Below are 16,752 nucleotides of genomic sequence, written 5' to 3' on the forward strand. Positions count from 1 at the left end.
GGTTAGTTACATGTCAGCCCAGGGGGTGTCTGGGTGATCAGTGCGTTAAGCGTCTGACTTGGTTTCATCTCGGGGTCATAAGATCAAGCCCCACATTGTGTCTCATGTCACGCCCTGCGCTTGGTCCAGAGTCTGCTTAAAACTGTTTCTTCCTCTCTCTCTCTCTCTGCCCCTTCCCCAGCAAATAAATCTTAAAAAAAAAAAGAAAAGAAAAGTCAGCCCCCAAACTGCTCAACAGGCTGTGCCTGGCCAGGGGCATGGAAGTCAGCAAATATTGGCCAGTGTGCCTTGTCCCCAGCCAGAACTGGACCCCTCAACCAGTAGAACTGGACCAGTCTAGTCATGAGTGCTCAGATGTGGCCCAGAGCTTGGAGGGACCCCAGCTCCCATGCTCTGGGGTACTGCCGGGGTCCCACTGCCCGCGGAGGAAAGAGGAGAAGCTACAGGATGGACACAAGCCCAAGACACACCTCCCCGCTTTTCCCCGTAGCAGCTCAGAGGGTGTTAAAAGGCCGAAAGTCTGTGTTCATGACTATCAACCTCTTTCCTGGTTGGCCCCTCCCTGCAGGGACCCAGGGCTCTTTCTACTGTCACCCCTGGCCTTGACTGATAATAGCCTGAAGGAGCCCACCAGACCTGGTTCTGATCTCAGTTCCTCTTTGACTTGCTGTGCAACCCAGAGCGCATCGCTCAGTGCTCTGAGCCGTATCTCCTCGGCCACCTGGTGCAGCTTTGTAGAGAATCCAGCAGCTAATGAACTCAAGGCCCTGGCACTTAGGAGCGCCCCTCCACAGGATGGGAGTTTTAGTCAAGATCCCATGGGATCTGACTGCAGTTTTCTTTGCCTTAACATCTCCTTCCTGGGATGTGCTTAGGGAAAGGGGAGCAGAGCGCTGGGGAGGGAATATCCACAGCCAGCGGAAAGTTCGGAGAGGGAGGGGTCTGGGGACAGCACACCAGCCCCGAGTAGCCTCATCCCAGGGGTGACAAGGATGTCAAGGGCCGTCCCTTGTCAGCAAGACTCTTCGGCCAGAGGCAAGAAAGGGCTGCCACAGGCACCCCAGATCCGGATGCCCAGGCCACAGTAAAAAAATGGGAGACTGCGCCCTATGGCCAGTAGGGGTGGCCAACCCTGAGCTCATACCTGGCCTAGGCCTCCTTCGGAAGTCACAGGGGTCCAGGTAGCATGGAGTCCGGACTCTTCTCCAGATGAGACCCACAGCCCTGGGAAATCCTCTTAGGGCACTCCTGCGCCCAGGGAGCCTCCCCCTACACAGCCTACCCCGTATCCCCACGGAGAGGTGCAGGACTCGCACACTGGGAGGCTGAAACCTGGGTGCCGCCAGGCCCACCACTGACACTTTCGCTTTGGCCCCCCAAACCCCTGGTAAAACAGCTTCTGCCGAGCAGTTCTGAGGATGAGCAAGCGTGTGGAGGCCCTGGTGCAAGGCCTGGCACGCGGAAGCACGATTTCCCTTCCCAGCCCTCTTTGCCCGTACTAGCTGTGCAACCTGAGACAAGTGACCTGACCTTTCCGATTAACGTCCTGGAGGCAGGCTCCCTGCCGAAGAGTGCTTATGAGAGACCAGTGGGAGAAAGGTCTTCGGAGGCTGTGAGGTTGTGGTACAGCCTGTGGTACTCATCTGCACGGCGGCAGAGGGGCGAGTGAGCTAGGGACCCATTGGCCCTTAGTGAATCAGAGACCAGACCTTGGCTAGTTTTCCAGGGAGCTGTTGGAGGTAAGTGTGGCCATGGCTGAGCTCCAAGTAATGGCAAAGCAGGCCTGGGAGCCCCCGGAGCACTCCCCCCCCCCCACCGCTGCTGCCCCAGGAGACTGCCTCTCCCTCCTCTACCCTGCTCAGCCTCTTGACCTCCTCCCAGGGTCTCTGAGGTTGGGTTTCTTCCTGGCCTTGGCCTCGTCATGAAGCTACACGTCATGAAGCTACACTCGAGCCAGCTCTCCCGCCATCTGGGTTCTGTCCCTTTAAGGCAGACACCTGAGCCTGCAACTTGTGACTCTTCCTCGGAATCCCAAATTGGCTTCCACAGCTGGGCAGCTGGGCGGAGGGGGTGGGGAGCAGCTGGTCCGGGTCTCCTTGAGAGGAAATCACTGCCCTTCCCGGCCCTGGGGTTCTGAGAGGTTGAGAATTCTGCCTGCTTAGAATATTCGTCACCATACCAGCTGCCAACGGGCTGTCAGGTGCAGTAAAGCACCGAGTCTTCTGACGGGACCTCAGTGTCCCCAAGGTCCCCAGGGCAGAAAGCCCCACCTCCCCTCAGTAAGAGATGATGAAAAGTACAAGCTACACTGAACCCTAAAACGTGGATAAGGAAGTCCACTAAGATTCAGACTCCTTGTGGGAGTTACTTCCTTGCTGTTCATTAAACCAGATTTTCCTAAAAAACTCACAGCGCCCTAGTTCCTGCCACCTCCTGCCTCCACTTTTTACGGAGGGTTGGGGGGGGGGGCAGTCCCCAGACATTAACATCAGAATAACCTTAGCAAGTAGGAGTTGTCCCCTTTCCTCAGAGGGATGACAGTGAGACCTTGGGAGGCCAAGGGAGGCGTCCAATTCACTGGTCAGTAAATGGCAGAGCCCGGTTCCACACACGCCCCTCTTTCTGGCCACCTGCATCCTGTGGGCTCAGTCTGGTTTGAGGGCACAGATTTGGGTTCGACTGCTTGGGCTCAAAAGCCAGTGGCATCATTTACTATTTCCTATCTGCATCCGCGGGTAAATCTGTTCTGTGTCCTGTTTTCTTCCTCTTTCTTCATGGAGTGGAAGCATGACTAACTTCCATTCCTGGCCGTGAGGGTCAAACACTGCCCGGCTCAGCATGCTAGTCTCCTTTCCCGCAGGACCGAGCCTTCTCGAAGCACTTGACCTGTTGGGTCCTCACAGCAACCCATTTTGCAGAGAGGGAAAGGGAGGCAGCCAGCCGATAAGTAGTTTCCCCCAGGTTACACAGCTAGTAATAGTTACAGTTCGCTTATAGTTGTTGGGGTTTCCTTCTGGGTGGGCCTTCCACGAACCGTCTGAACGGTGAGCACCTGCTGGGGACTGTCCCTGTGCTTTTCCTCACCGTCCGGGAGGGGAGCAGCCGAGTCCCTGGAGGGTAAGGCAGCATCGCTGGACGCAGGTGAGGGAGGCCTCCACTGCCCCCTTGGGCAGAAGGGAGGCGGCCTCTCAGACCCGCCCAGGCTCTGTGATCCCTCCCCTGCCCGGCCGCGGGGGCGCGGGGTGGGCGGGGCATTTGCGCAGGTAAAAAGCGGGGCGCGCAGGGGGACCTGGCATTGCCGGCCATGGCAACTCCGAGCCTCCCTCGGGCCCTGGGCCTGGGCCTGCTCGCGCTCTGCCTTCTGGCGTTCCTCCACAATGCCTGTGCCCGCCCCCGCTCCGGGGAGGGTCTCATAGGTGGCCGCAGGGACCTGTCTCCCAGCGACCCGCAGGTGCAGAAGGCGGCCCAGGCGGCGGTGGCCAGCTACAACATGGGCAGCAACAGCCTCTACTACTTCCGGGACACCAACATCCTCAAGGCGCAGAGCCAGGTGCGGCCAGGCAGAGGGGCGGCCGGGGGCCAGGCTGGGACCCGGCCAGGGAGGCGTCCCAGCTGGGGCCAGGTTAAGGGGATGCCAGGAGAGCATTCGGGACATTTTAATACAATGTATTTTGTAAATTGAATGATGCCAAAAATTTGTTATGAACAACCTCTCTAGATTTCAACAGACTAGATCTAGCCTGGACTTAATTAAGCAGAGACTCTCTAGCCTCCCACTAGCCACCGCCCTGGGGGTTGGACTGGGGAGAGGGAGTGAGGGATGGGGCTTCAGGGCCTGTGCACACCCGGCTCTCAGTGTCCTGTGTGGCCCAGGCCTCTGTCCCATTCCGCGGGGACCCGCACCAGAACTCACTGCTCCAGGGTCTGAATCCCGAGGCACAGGCCAGCGTGCACGTGGAGAGACATGCAAGGTCTCCGTCAAGGGTAGTCTGGGTGGTCTGTCCGCACTCCGAGGCACTCCTAACCGGCTCGTGCCTTCCGTCCCTTCCGTCCCCAGTTGGTGGCCGGCATCAAGTACTACCTGACCGTTGAGATGGGGAGCACAGCCTGTCGCAAGAACATGGCCACCGGAGACGGCGTGGACATCGCCACCTGCCCCTTTGCCACAGGAGTGCAGGAGGAGGTAATAGGCCTGCACCCCACTTCCCGGCACCCACGGCCAGGGATTGTCTGGCCTGAACCGGTCTGGCTGGCCTGGCTGATACCTGGCTGAACCTGTCCCTGTCTCCTGGATGATTCAGCACCCAGGCCAGGGTGGGGTGCGGAGAGGAGGACACTGGGACTTCTCCCTCCCTGGACTGGGCTAGAAGGATCTGGGATCTAGTCCTCCCCATTTGACTCACTGTCCGTTTGGCCCAGTGATTGTTTCTGTCGCAGAGTGGAGCGTCGCGGGCTGAGGGTGGCAACTGCGGGCAGTCGGGCCTGGGACCCAGACTCACCCCTCCTTCTCTTCCTGCAGAAGCTGCGCTGTGACTTCGAGATCCTAGTGGTCCCCTGGCAGAATTCCTCCCAGCTTCTGAAGCACAACTGCGTGACCATATCGTAGACCCCTCGGGGCATGGGGGCCGGGGGGCGGCGGGGCTCAGGCGGGAAGGCACTTCAGGTCCAGGGATGTACCTATCACAATAAATTGCTGCCACTGCTTCTTGCATTGGCCTCTCCAGAGTGTTTCACCCCTCCCCCCCGGACCCCCTTCTCCCAAGCCCACTCGTGGCAGCACCCCCTTCCCAGGCCAAAGACCGCACCTCCCACCCTCTGCTGAGCTGTTGTCTCAGCCCATACAGTGCTGACGGCGCAGGGTTCAGGCCCCAAATGTGCGGTTCTCCAAGCACCCCAGCATCGCAGACCCAGAGAATCAGACCTCTAAGCACTCGGGATTCTCAGAGTGAAGGGGTGGGAGACCAAGTCTCAGGAGAAGGACGCCCCAAGAGCCAACAGGGGCCGGAGTCTGTGAATTGTCTGAGGCGGGCCTGAGCTCTGCTCCCTCTCGGCTCCCAGGATGACTCAGGGTAGCACAGGCCGGGTCTAGGCAGCCAGGCCCCAGGACGCTGAGCTCCCCACCTGCGAGGTTCCCCTACCTGCCTGCGGGCCAGTGGTACCAGAGCCCCCACCGGCCAAGAGGCCATGAGGGCTGGGATGGTGGCTTTCAAGGACACACTGTGGGCCATAGTCCAGAGGCGTCCCCAGTGCTTTGCCCCAGGAAAGACCCCTGGAAGGGGCCGGACAGGAAGCCCCAAGGGGACCAAGGTCAAATCTACTGCCCCCAGGAGGGATGAGGGGACAGGTGTGATGTGACATCATTTAAAGAAAGCAGAACTGCAGCATTTTTTGTACCGCTGCATTTGTGGCTGCAGATCCTACTCACTACACACACACACACACACACACACACACACACACACACAGGGAACTCAACGCCACACATGTACACTGAAACCATAGCACACACTTGGAGGCTCCCCGACACCACATACATATCCAGAACAGCACAGAAGCACTGAGGCAACACCCTCCACCCCAGACAACCCGGAGATGCGGACAGACCTCCGCACACCGACGCCTGGAGAAGGAAAGTCAGGAACCGGATCCCTTGGGAGCAGTAGGAGCGGGCAGTCAAGTGCGGTGGTGTGGGGGTGGAGAAGGCCCCAGCCTCTGTCTCCCGCCCCTCCTGGCGGGGCCTCACATCCCCCACTGTGTCTGCCTTCAGTCCCCTGCCCAATGCTGTGACCTACTGGAGAACAGCCCCCAGTCCAGGCCCTGCTCTGTGCTCTCAGAGGCCTACTGGGATAGGGATGGGGAGGGGCGGACAGTAGAGAGGCGACTGGCACGAGGAAGTCAGGGGAGCCAGTGGGCTGCATTGGACAGGAGCTGGGGGCGCAGGGGAAGATTCAGCCCTCTTCTGCCCTAGCCCATCAGAGGCGGCAGCTCAGCTGGCCCAGGGCTCCTGTGAACCACCAGGCAGGAGCTTCCAGCCTGGAACAGCACAGAGAAGTGGCAGGAAATGCTTCGTAAATGAATGCCTGCGGTGGTGACCCGCAGATACCCACCAGGTGGCCTCTCCACCCCCAGATCTGTGCCCTGATCCCAGAAGCCATTTCCCCAGCACCTTCTCTCCCCAGATTCTGGCCAGGGAGGGACGTGCCCCTTCTGCACTGGGGCCTGGTGTCTTCACCCCTGCCTGGTCCAGCCTGCAGGGAGAGGGAAGACTGGCACGACTGCCGCCCCGCGGCCCCCACTCTGGAGTCCTGCTCCGGACCCCCTCCAGCCTCTGCTGTAGCCTGGTTTCCCTTGGCCAGAGAGGAGGTGGCTGCCGGAGGCAGTGGGCCTCCCCACTCCAGTCTGGAGTCCCAGGTCTCCAGCACCCCGCCCGGGCCCAGGCACTTGGGGATCCGAGCCATAGCCTCTCCTCCACCCACACCGCGGGGCCAGGGGCTCTGGGCATTTCGCCCAGGTTCAGGCTGAAAGTAGGGGAACTCACCTAAGCCCTAGGCCAGGCAGGGTGGGGAGCGACTATTAAGCTTATTCCCTGCTTTCCTCTAACAGAGACTCATCCATCCCCCCAAAACACACACACACACAAATTGCACACCCATGCACGTGCACTGTTCCCCTGCCCTGTGCCTTGGCTTAGCCAGGGAGGACATAGAGCCACTCAGGGTTTTAAAAACTCTGTTAGGACCCAGCCCTGCAAGCCCGACAATCATTCTAGCAGAGCAGGGGACTTGTCTGGACCCAAGGCAGTGGGCAGCTTGCTGGAGGCTAAAATCCATATCCAGTGTCTCTCTCCGTCCAGGAGTCACTTCCTGAAGTCTTCTTCTCCAGCCTGCAGGGGTGGGATGGGCGGGTAACTAGGCCTGTGCTGGCCTCCGCCTTCCCACAGGCCCGTGTGACTATTCGGGGCCCTCTGGGCTCTCATGCCTGGCCCTCTGGGGTCCTCCCACTGCCCTCTCCTCCTCTGGTCCTGCCTGGCGCACCTCGAACGCAGTGTCCACGATCTCATCAAGAACGGACGCCTGGGAGCGGAATTTCTGCTGATGATGCTCGACCCCAGCCACCAGCTGCAGGAAGTGGAACAGGAGCTCCTGCTGCCTGGGGTGGGGCGGGGGATGGGGACAAGCCAGAGTTGACCTGTGCAGCAGGGTCTGCGGGGCTGCCAGAGCCCCCCGGAAAGCCCCTCTCGCCTGCCTCCCGCCAGTCCCACATTACAGCTTTTCTGAGTCAGAGCTTTCGTGCGAATTTCCTTTTCCCCCAAACTAAGAGCCTCCTTTTGTGCCAGTGGTTTACCCTCCCCTTTAGCAGTCCCTCCCTCCATCCGTCCTCCCAACCGCTGGCCTCCGGCTACCCCATACCTCTCTGCGCAGCCACTTGCCACCTACCCGTTCATCTGCCCACCTCCCTAGCCTTGCACTCACTCATCTGACCACCCCGACCCCTCCCTCTACCTGCTCTGCCCTGGACCCACCCCTCCAGCATGTGGTACAGCCAGTCCTCCGCCTAACCGCCCCGCGCAACCATTCCCCTGCCCACTACCCATCTATTAACTCCCTTTTCACCTGCCCATTTTATAAATCCATCGTCTGGGTCCTCGGAGCACCTGGCAGGTTCCATTTTGAAATCAATGGAGGACCCAGACGTTAAGAAGAAACACTCCTCGCCCTTAAGAAGCTCAGTCTGTGGCAGTGCCAGGAAAGCAAACCAAGAGTTTACACTTGGCATGAGTAAACCAGACTGCTGAGGGTCCCTGAGGAGGAAAAGCTCATCCAGTCCTGGGGATCGGAGAAGGCTTCCAGAGCAAGTGCCATAGAGTGGAGGTTGAAAGACACCTGGGGCTCTGCCAGGCTTCAGCAAGGTTCCTGGTCTGCTAGCCCAGAAGGACTGGAGTATACTGGGGGCCAGGGCAGGCTTCAGGGAAGGAGGCCGTAGAGAGTGGGTGAGTTGGAGATGTAAAGTCTGACGAGGAAGGAAAAGCCTAAACTGCTTTTAACAAAGACCGCTCTATAAATAAATAAAAAGAATAAAAGAAAGATTAAAACAAACAACTAACAAAAACAAAGAGCACGCTTAGAGGAGGTGGGCCAGTGGGAAGAGTCTGGGGGTCCAGAAACCCCCATGGAAAGTGTTACAGAGGTGCCAAGAGTGCACTGAGCCAGTAGCCAAGTTGCTGGAACATGGAGTGGAGGACAGGAGGGCCAGGAGGTGAAGCGAGCAGGATTGGAACTCAACTCTCCCAACTCTTGTTCACTTGAGCCCAGCACTGGCAGCCAGAGAATATTCCAGACAGAGAAAACAGGGTGGACAAAGGCATGGAGGTGGAGAAGTATGTGCTATGCTTGGGAGACAGTGCAGGGACAGCAAGGAAGGAACCAGGGAACCGAGGGAGGTTGGCAAAGGCTGGGTCACAGAGGGCCTTTGGGACTTGAACTTGGATGTTGGGTAAGGAGGGCCTGGAGGCTGCCAGTAGTCAGGCTGGCTTGGAGCCAATCCAGATGAGGTGCAGTGGGGCCCAGCTTTCAGAGGGACGGGTCTCTGTGGACCCAGACCTGCGAGCCAGGAAGCAGGAGTCTGTGCCGAGGTCCCCCAGCCACAAGCACAGCCGTAAGTCCCCAGCTGGCCAATCGATTCCACGGGAATGGGATGTTGACCACCTGCCTCCCAGGCCTTGACGCAAGCTATTCCTTGACCCGTCCTCTTCACCCCTCCACTTAGCCCAAGTCTAGCACCCTCAGGGCCCGGCACAGGTGCTTGGCAATAGGCTCTCCTGGGCACGAGCTAGTCTGTGTCCTAGAGAACTTACCGGGCCTGACCCAGAGCAAGGCTCAGGTCTGCTTCCTGCGTAAACAGACAGGCAGACTCGCTGCTGCCCTGCCTTTGCCCTCAGCCTCACAGCGGCTCTCATGGCCCTGTAGACACTGCCAGGGGGGACTCTCTTGGTGGCACAAGATAGCTTTGGGTGAACAGAAGCCACTCGTGGTCTCCACGTCCCATCCAGAGGCTCTCCGTGGGCCTTGGCGCTGCACCGCCTCCCAGAGAGGTGAGCAATGTCCCTTGCCCTGCCGGACTGGGCCAGACACCAGACCTCTCCCCTTCGACAAAGGGCCTCCCCTCCCTTGGCATCTCCTTACTTCTCAGTCATGGTCCCAAATTTTTTCTCGATGAGCTGCTTCTGTCTGGTGTGTTCACTCATCACCTCTTCAGGGTCTGGATGTAAAAAAGGAGGACAGTCCAGAAGATGCCCGGATTGAGAGGAGGTAGAAGACACTCCAGGTGTCACGGAGGTATTCAGATGGGGCTAAAGGCGTTTTTTGCTCAAGATGCCCCCAAAGAGATGGGTTCTCTGGGTGTGGAGTGTGTATCAGATTTGTGGTAAAAATCCCCCCCCATTTCCCCACTACTGGGCCTTTTGGGTCCACCTTGTCTAGCAGGGATTGACCCCCACATCCCACCTCCAACAACATGTGACTCAGGCCTGGCCAATCAGAGCAGCCTATTCTTTTGGCTAGAGTGATTGGTTCCAAAATAGTCAGGTGATCAAAGCAAAGAAGTCTTATTTCCGGGACTTTGCTGTAACTGCAGGAAGAAGAGGAAGTCTCTGCAGGGCATGATAGGAATGGCTAACCTGTGAGGATTTGGGACTAGAGTGGCAGGTGGCCATTCCTACTGCAAGGGACGAGCCACCCTAAGCACAAAACCATGCAGAGGACCACAGAGGAGAGAGACCAAATCCTGACCAGTATTCAAGTCCTGGATCCAACCGTTCCTGAAAGCCTACACACTGGCAATTTGCTAAGTAATTTCTGCCAATTGATTCCTCTTTTTGCCTCAGCTTTTTTGCACTGAGCATCTATCCCTGATGGAAGGGACAGGTGAGGGGCCTGGTGAGGAGCCCAAGAGTGGGATCCTGAGAGCTCAGATTATCTAAAGTTCTGAGGATCTTTAAAAGCAGGAAGCAGATCAACTGTCTCAAAATCAATTCACTCAGAAAGTCGGCTTTATAAAAACGAACATGTCCAGGGAACTTGATTTTTAATGAATCTCAACCACTTTGTGTGACTCTGGACCAATGTGCATGCACACCTTGACAAAACCCTCCATGGCAGTCGAAACCATCCCAGGTAAAGCCGAGTGCTATAAACTTTATGTTATTAGAAAAAAGGAGTATTCAGTGAATCATAATTTGGGTAGTCATTTCACAAATGGGGCTTTCAAGAATTGGCGATCAGTTTCATCGCTTTTTGGAAGATTGTCTTGGAGTTCTTTTGGACCCTCAGTTCTAAGCTCTGAAAGTCCTCCTAAGTCTTGGATTTTCAAAGTCTGCCACTGAAGCTGGAATGGTGTGTGTGACTATGGAAGGAGGGCCGGCACCTGATCTGCTGAGTTCTGTCAGTGAGTCATCCAGGATCTTCTCACGGATCCAGGCGGCCCTCTGGGAAGAAGAGGCCTTTGTCCTGCCCGAGTCCACTCCTGGAGGACCCTCCTGCCTTTCCCCCAGCCTCTGTGGCCACCCCTTCATGGGGTCCCTGCCCATCACCCCCCCCGCCCCAGGTCCACCTGCCCACCCCCCTCCCCCGCCATACCTCCTGCTTCAGTTTCTCCAGGCCCTGAAGCAGAGCCATCTGGAAGTTATCCACCAGGACCGCAATCACCAGGCTGGGGATGGGGGGATGGATAGTGGGGTACTCTCCAGGAGGCGGCTGTAGGAGCAGCCCTGCATGACCCAGGGGACAGAGCTGGAGAGGGGTGCCCCAAGGTTAGGCAGGGGTGGCGGTGAAGCTGGGGAGCCAAGGTGGGGGGTGGGGTCCTCACTTGAGGAAGATGAAGTACTGGATGATGATGTAAATCATGAGAATGGGGATGATGTACCAGGCACCTGGGAGAGAGGCGGTCGTCTGGGCTCTGAGTTCCCTGCTCACCCTCACAACACCCCGGCCAGCAAGCATCAGACACCCCACTTTGCAGATGGGGTAACTGAGCCCTCCGGGTCTGCCTACCCAGCCAAGACCCCGCCCTCCACTCCCCCCACCCCCCGGGGTCTGTCCCACCCTGGGCGCGGCTGTCCAGGTAGATGAGGGACCAGTCGTCCAGGGTGAGCATGGTGAAGAGCGTGAAGATGGTGGAGAGAATGCTCCGGAAGCGCTTGGGGTCGGAGTGACGGAACAGAGCCCGGAGCACCACAGAGAAGAGGACTGGCTGTTCAGGGCCAAAGCAGGCTCGCAGGGTCCCAACCGCTCCCGCTGCCACAAACCCGCCCATCGCAGCACCGCAGGCTCCCACCCCAGCCCCCACGGCCCAGGATACAGAGGCAGGTGAACATGAGGATCAGGATGGCCGTGATGGATGGCAGGGACCGCACCAGAGTCCCGGTCACTTCCTGGAGGCTGGTCAAGAAGCTGTGGGCAGAAGGCGAGAGGGAGGCTGAAAAGAAACCAGGGCGGGTGGGAATCCGTGCCCGGCAGCTGGAACTGACACCCCGACAGCCGGGCCCAGCTTTCCCAGTGGTCTGGGGGAGCTCGGCCCCCTTTGGAAGATGACCGATCGCAGCAGATGGCAGGAGGCTTCTCGGAAGGGCGCCGGTGTCCACAGCCTCTTCGTCCCCCATCAGATTCCCTGGGAGCCCAGGCCCATGTGCCCCTTCCCACGGGGTCCCCACATAGGGGTGGGCAGCCCTGGTGCCGCTGACCTGAGCCTCCGCAGGACCCGGATGGCCCTCAGGGCGCGCAAGCTCTTGAAAACCTTGAAGATCCGGAAGACGCTTTGGTGGTAGACGAAGGAGAAGGAGTTGTACTGAAAGAGCAGGAAGTCCAGCATGGCCATGATCATGATGAAGAAGTCTGAGGGCACAGGGGGCGCTGGGGGTCACGGGCTCCTGTCCAAGTGCCTCGCCCAGACCCCCAGTCCCGCCCTGCCAATCCCCTTTTGTCCTCAGCCTCCACTAGCAGCCCACTGGCTCCGTCCACACACTCGCACGCGTGCACACAGACACGCGCATGCGCACCCAGGTTGTTCCAAGGGTCAGAAAAATACTTGAAGCCCAGGGCAGCGATCTTGAGGGCAGCTTCCACCACGTAGACGCAGAGGAAGATGGAGTCGAAGGCCATGAAGTACCACTCTGCAGGGACACAAGGGGCTCACCCAGGGCCCTCCCCGGTAGCCCTGGCCCATCTCTTCTTCCCCCTGGACCTCACACACAGTCGCTTCTGGGGAGGGCCTGGCTCTGCCCTATAATGGCTGTGGGTCTTAACTGCTCCATGCCTCAGTTTTCTTGTCCGTGAAACGGTGATCATCCTGTCATCCTGTCGCTTGGCCTGACCTCCTGACCTCAGGGAACTCCCAGCAGCTTCTGCCTACCTGTCAATCTTACCATTTCAGAAAAAGAAACGTTTGAGGACCCGCCCAAATCGGAGAGTGCCTTGGCCTCATTGTCATTTAAAACCCCTCTCTGAGGGGCACCTGGGTGGCTCAGGGGGTTAAAGCCTCTGCCTTTGGCTCAGGTCTTGATCCCAGGACCCTGTATTGGGCTCTCTGCTCAGCGGGGAGCCTGCCTCCTCCTCTCTCTCTGCCTGCCTCTCTACCTGTGATCTCCCTCTGTCGAATAAATAAATAAAATCTTAAAACAAAAACAAAAACAAAAAACCCCACCTTGAATATCCATCCCAAGCCGGGCTGGAAGGAGGCTCTTTTCCAGCATACGGAGATCACAGCTTTAGAAATGACTCCCCTGCATCTCCTTATTTGTACAAACAAAGATGGCCTTGTGAGGCAACTCCACCGGGGGTAGTCCGGCCAGAAGTCACCAAACAGCAGACCCATTTTGGCCCGGGAACCGTACCAGTCAGCCTGAGAGCGTTTTCATGAACTTGGGCTTCACTTAACACCGAATAAGAATGCTGCGCGCCGTATTCTCTGCTTCTCTGCTTAGTTTATTCACGAGGCGGCAGGCCTCTCTTTCACCCTGCTGCCAAGGGTCTCAGGGGCTGCATTCCCCAGTTTTCTACTCTCACCCCTCCACAGCCGCCTTCTCAGGGCCTTCTGGCCTTTCTAGGTGGTCTGTGTTCCTCTGGCCACCCCACAGAGACGTGTTTAGGGTCGATGCGCCACCTGGTGGCTGTATCACAAACAGCATATCCTCCAGTTCGGTAGGCTTTTGTGTCTGGCTGGCTGGCTAGCAGGTCAACCTCAACAAGATCTCTGAGCCTCTTCTTTAATCCTGGACAATGCTGTCTACTTCCCAGGGGTAGGATGAAATGAGCTAAGTTACATGAACCACCTGGCACTGGATCAGGCCCACAAGGGACCTGAAGCAAGATCTTTGGCTTTCCCCATGTGAAAGTGGTGCCTAGGTGACTCAGTGGGTTGAGCAGCTGCCTTGGGCGCAGGTCATGATCCCAGGATCCTAGGATGGAGTCCCAAAACAGGTTCCCTGCTTCTCCCCCTCTCTCTGCCTCTGCCTCTTTCTCTGTTTCTCATGAATAAATAAAGAAAATATTTTAAAAAAGAAAGAAAGAAAGAAAGAAAAAGAAAGAGGAGTAAGGGTCTCCCCAGCTCTTACCGCCCCGGATCTCGACTTCAGCAAAGGTCTGGGCCACAAGCATGATAGTGTTGAGGCAGACAACAAGGAAGATGAAGGCTTCAAAGGGCAGGGACTGAGTCAGGTTCCTAAGCATTCTCCGGAAGTCCTGAATGAGGTAGCTTATATTTTCCCACAACCTGGTGAAGAGGTCCATGGTGTGCAGCCTCTTGTGGGCCCGCTGAGCTCTGGCAGCTGTAAGCGGGAAAGAGGGTCAAGCCTGTGTGAGAGGCAGCATGGGAATCCCAGGCATCCTCGCAGACTAAGTTGGGATTCGTCTTCATGCCTGCCTGCTTGCCTACCATCCACTCACCGAAGTGTCTCTACGCAATCTTATGTCAATCCTGGGGCCACAGCCTTGACCCCTTCCATGGCAGATGCCAGCTTGTTTGGGATTTGTGGTCTGCTCAAGTGCATCTTTCGGGCTCACGATTCTACACCTCAAGGCCTTTCTCTACCCATGTGATAACTTATGCGTGGGAAGTCCCATTTTCCACATTACCCCATCCTCTTGGTGAACTCTCCCTCTCCCTCTAAATTCTGCTGAAACATCTCCTTTTGGCTGCCTTCCCTACTCCCATCCAATTAGGTACCTTTCCCTCTCTGCTTGTTTGTGAGACTGCTACTCTGTTTACTGAACCACTTGGGGCCAAGCTTGGGGGATTGTGCGTTAATTGCAGAGGTCCCTCCCTCCCCTTAAACAAGACCCTCTTTCAGACCCTGGATGTCTGTCAAGATGCTCACAGCTTAGTGGGGGGAAATGTGGACAAACACAATCGACAGTGGTAACTGTCCTAGTATGGAGGATAGGCCACTATCACTGGGTGGTCTAGAACTGGGTAAGTGACCACTCCCCCATCTTGGAGCCCCTCAAGGGCAGGATTTGTTTTCTCTGTGCTTCCAGGGCCCAGGCAGGCCAGGGACCCATAGAAGACAAGAAGAAATGTTTGAGAAATGAATGCATATATACACAGCAGTGACTGGATGAACAAAAAAACCAGTGGACTGAAGACATGTATTGTTTAAGGAATAGAAGACGGGATGATGAGCAGTCAGGTGAGTGGACAGGCGATAGAATATACATGCAGGAAAGGTCCATGCCTCATGATGGGTGGAAGGTTGGGCCTGGAGTCTGGGCCAGGCACTGAGAGCTGGGAATCGGGGGAGCAGAGACTCACTTTTGCGCTTCTGAAATTGCTCATCTTCTTCTGTCCAGCTTTCTGAGGAACTTTTACTGGAGGAATCCTGAGGATGGACTTTGTTGGATGTCTGGAATGCATGTGAGTGCACAGCACTGTGAGAACGAGTCAAGCTAAAGGCTGAGTGCTGTATCCGTGCCGTGCTAGGTCGGAGAGTTATTGAATGAGAGTAGGAAGGGCCAAGGACAGCTCTGGTCACACTGCGAGACTTGTATGGGCCCAAGCTGTGGGAGCTTCCATGATAGTACTCCCTGTAGCGGTGATCGCCATGGAGATCATCATAACGATGCACACTATGGTGATACTTCCTCTGATGATGTTCACCATGGTGGCCATGGTGGCCATGGTGCCGTTCACCATGGTGGCCACGGTGGTGGTGGCTGTATTCGTCAGAGTAGTGAGGTATCAACCTATCATGATAGGAGTCCACATAGGAATGATGGGAAAAGGTCTCTCCACGATGAAGAGGCCCTCTGTGGTGGTGGGCTTCGTGGTGATGGTGCCTGTCATGGTGATAGGACTCACCATAATGGTGAGAGCCACCATACGAGTAGGAATCTTTATGGTAGTAAGGCTCACCTTGGTAATGGAGTCCACTATGGTGAGAAACCTCACTGTGGTGGTGGGGCCTAGCATGGTGGTGTGGTTCCCTATGGTGGTGAGACCCACCATGGTGGTAGGACTCACCGTGGTGGTGGGAGCCACCATGGTGGTAGGGCTCACCACGGTGGTGGGATCCCCCATGGTCATAAGGCTCACCACGGTGATGGGACTTTCCATGGTAGTAGGGCTCACCATGGTGGTAGGACCCCCTGTGGTAGTGGGACCCCCCTTGGTGGTGGGGCTCACTGTGGTGGTGGGCCCCCCCATGGTGGTAAGACCCTCCATGGTGGTGGGTCTCACCATGGTGGTGGGGCCTACCATGATGTCTTCTGCTACCATGGTGGTACTCACCATCAAAGGGACCCTCACCGAGGGAATGATGGGAGTAGATAGTGCTTTGAGAAGGAGTCAGTGCAAGGGATGTGTGGTGGTAGGCTCTGCCATGATGGTGGGCTTCACCGTGGTGGTGAGAGTGACGGGAGTGGTGGGAATGGTGGGAGTGAGGGGAATGGTGGGAGGGGGTATTGTCATGAAAGTCTTGGAATTTACCAGGGTGGTGAGATCTACCATGATGGTGGGATATGCCATGATGGTCGGACTCACTGTGGTAACGGGATGTGCTATGATGGTGGGACCCACCATGATGGTGGGACTCACTGTGATGGTGGGACCCACCATGGTGGTGGGACGCACCGTGATGGTGGTGGACTCTGCTATGCCTTGGCCTGTGATATGAGGTTGTTGAATCAGGGTGAGATAACACATCCAAATTGTTGGTGTCTGCCTCATTGTGAGCTTTTTCAGCCAATGAAGGTTGATCCATGACTATGCTGGGAACACTGGAATGAGGAGAGCTCAAAATACAGGCCCAACAGTCTCCTTGTGAGTTGTCCTTCCAACCTGTGACACTAGCCCTTCTAGGAAAACCTGAGTCTTCTCATGGAATTCTCCCTTTATGATGCCACCAGGAGACCCCTTCCCAGGTCTGATTTCAAAATGCCTCCTTCTGGGGTATAGTTCAGAACCTAGGATAATTGTGTCTAACCTCTCCATTGTAAAACAAGGAAACTGAAGTCAATAAAAGGGAAGGATTATTTCTCAAGGGTCAGCTGGGAAGAAGGCAAAGTAGGAGGACCCTAAGCTCACTTCATCCCATAGATACAACTAGATAACACTTCAGTATAAATAACCCACGGCAAGGGATGTGAGGTTCTGGGCTCTACTATGATAGTGAGAGTGGTGGGAGTGGGGAATGGAGAGAGGAGGCATTGTCATGAAAGTCTTGGAATTCACCAAGGTGATGAAATCTACCACGATGGTGGGATA

General features: G+C 56.7%; 2 protein-coding genes across 2 annotated transcripts; one reads left to right on the top strand and one right to left on the bottom strand.

The window, feature by feature from the left end:
* The first annotated feature begins 3,093 nt into the window (after positions 1 to 3,093).
* CST6 (cystatin E/M) lies at positions 3,094 to 4,711 on the top strand. Its single transcript, XM_082748581.1, has 3 exons — positions 3,094 to 3,550; positions 4,058 to 4,183; positions 4,520 to 4,711. The coding sequence occupies exons 1-3, from the start codon at positions 3,305 to 3,307 to the stop codon at positions 4,604 to 4,606; spliced, it is 459 nt and encodes a 152-aa protein (XP_082604707.1). The 5' UTR covers positions 3,094 to 3,304; the 3' UTR covers positions 4,607 to 4,711.
* Positions 4,712 to 6,725: 2,014 nt separating this feature from the next.
* Positions 6,726 to 16,298, bottom strand: CATSPER1 (cation channel sperm associated 1). The gene is made up of 12 exons (XM_082748475.1): positions 14,803 to 16,298; positions 13,607 to 13,819; positions 12,053 to 12,166; positions 11,738 to 11,888; positions 11,356 to 11,447; positions 11,100 to 11,243; positions 10,864 to 10,927; positions 10,635 to 10,707; positions 10,423 to 10,483; positions 9,183 to 9,258; positions 7,035 to 7,149; positions 6,726 to 6,883 (listed from the first exon to the last, which is right to left on the bottom strand). Exons 1-12 carry the CDS (start codon positions 16,247 to 16,249, stop codon positions 6,857 to 6,859), a joined length of 2,577 nt encoding a protein of 858 aa, XP_082604601.1. The 5' UTR covers positions 16,250 to 16,298; the 3' UTR covers positions 6,726 to 6,856.
* Positions 16,299 to 16,752: the final 454 nt, after the last annotated feature.

Source organism: Mustela nivalis (genome assembly GCF_964662115.1).
Source record: "Mustela nivalis genome assembly, chromosome: 9".
Lineage (NCBI taxonomy): Eukaryota > Metazoa > Chordata > Mammalia > Carnivora > Mustelidae > Mustela > Mustela nivalis.

Excerpts from the sequence above, each read along its gene's own strand:
- CATSPER1 (XM_082748475.1), bottom strand. The coding sequence starts at position 16,249 with ATGGATCAACCTTCATTGGCTGAAAAAGCTCACAATGAGGCAGACACC. Across the intron at positions 10,708-10,863 it reads CAGTACTTCATCTTCCTCAA|CCTGGTGATTGCGGTCCTGG; the intron begins GTGAGGACCCCA and ends CCCCATCCCCAG. Across the intron at positions 10,484-10,634 it reads TGGAGAAACTGAAGCAGGAG|AGGGCCGCCTGGATCCGTGA; the intron begins GTATGGCGGGGG and ends TCTTCTTCCCAG.
- CST6 (XM_082748581.1), top strand. The coding sequence starts at position 3,305 with ATGGCAACTCCGAGCCTCCCTCGGGCCCTGGGCCTGGGCCTGCTCGCG. Across the intron at positions 3,551-4,057 it reads TCCTCAAGGCGCAGAGCCAG|TTGGTGGCCGGCATCAAGTA; the intron begins GTGCGGCCAGGC and ends TTCCGTCCCCAG. Across the intron at positions 4,184-4,519 it reads CCACAGGAGTGCAGGAGGAG|AAGCTGCGCTGTGACTTCGA; the intron begins GTAATAGGCCTG and ends CTCTTCCTGCAG.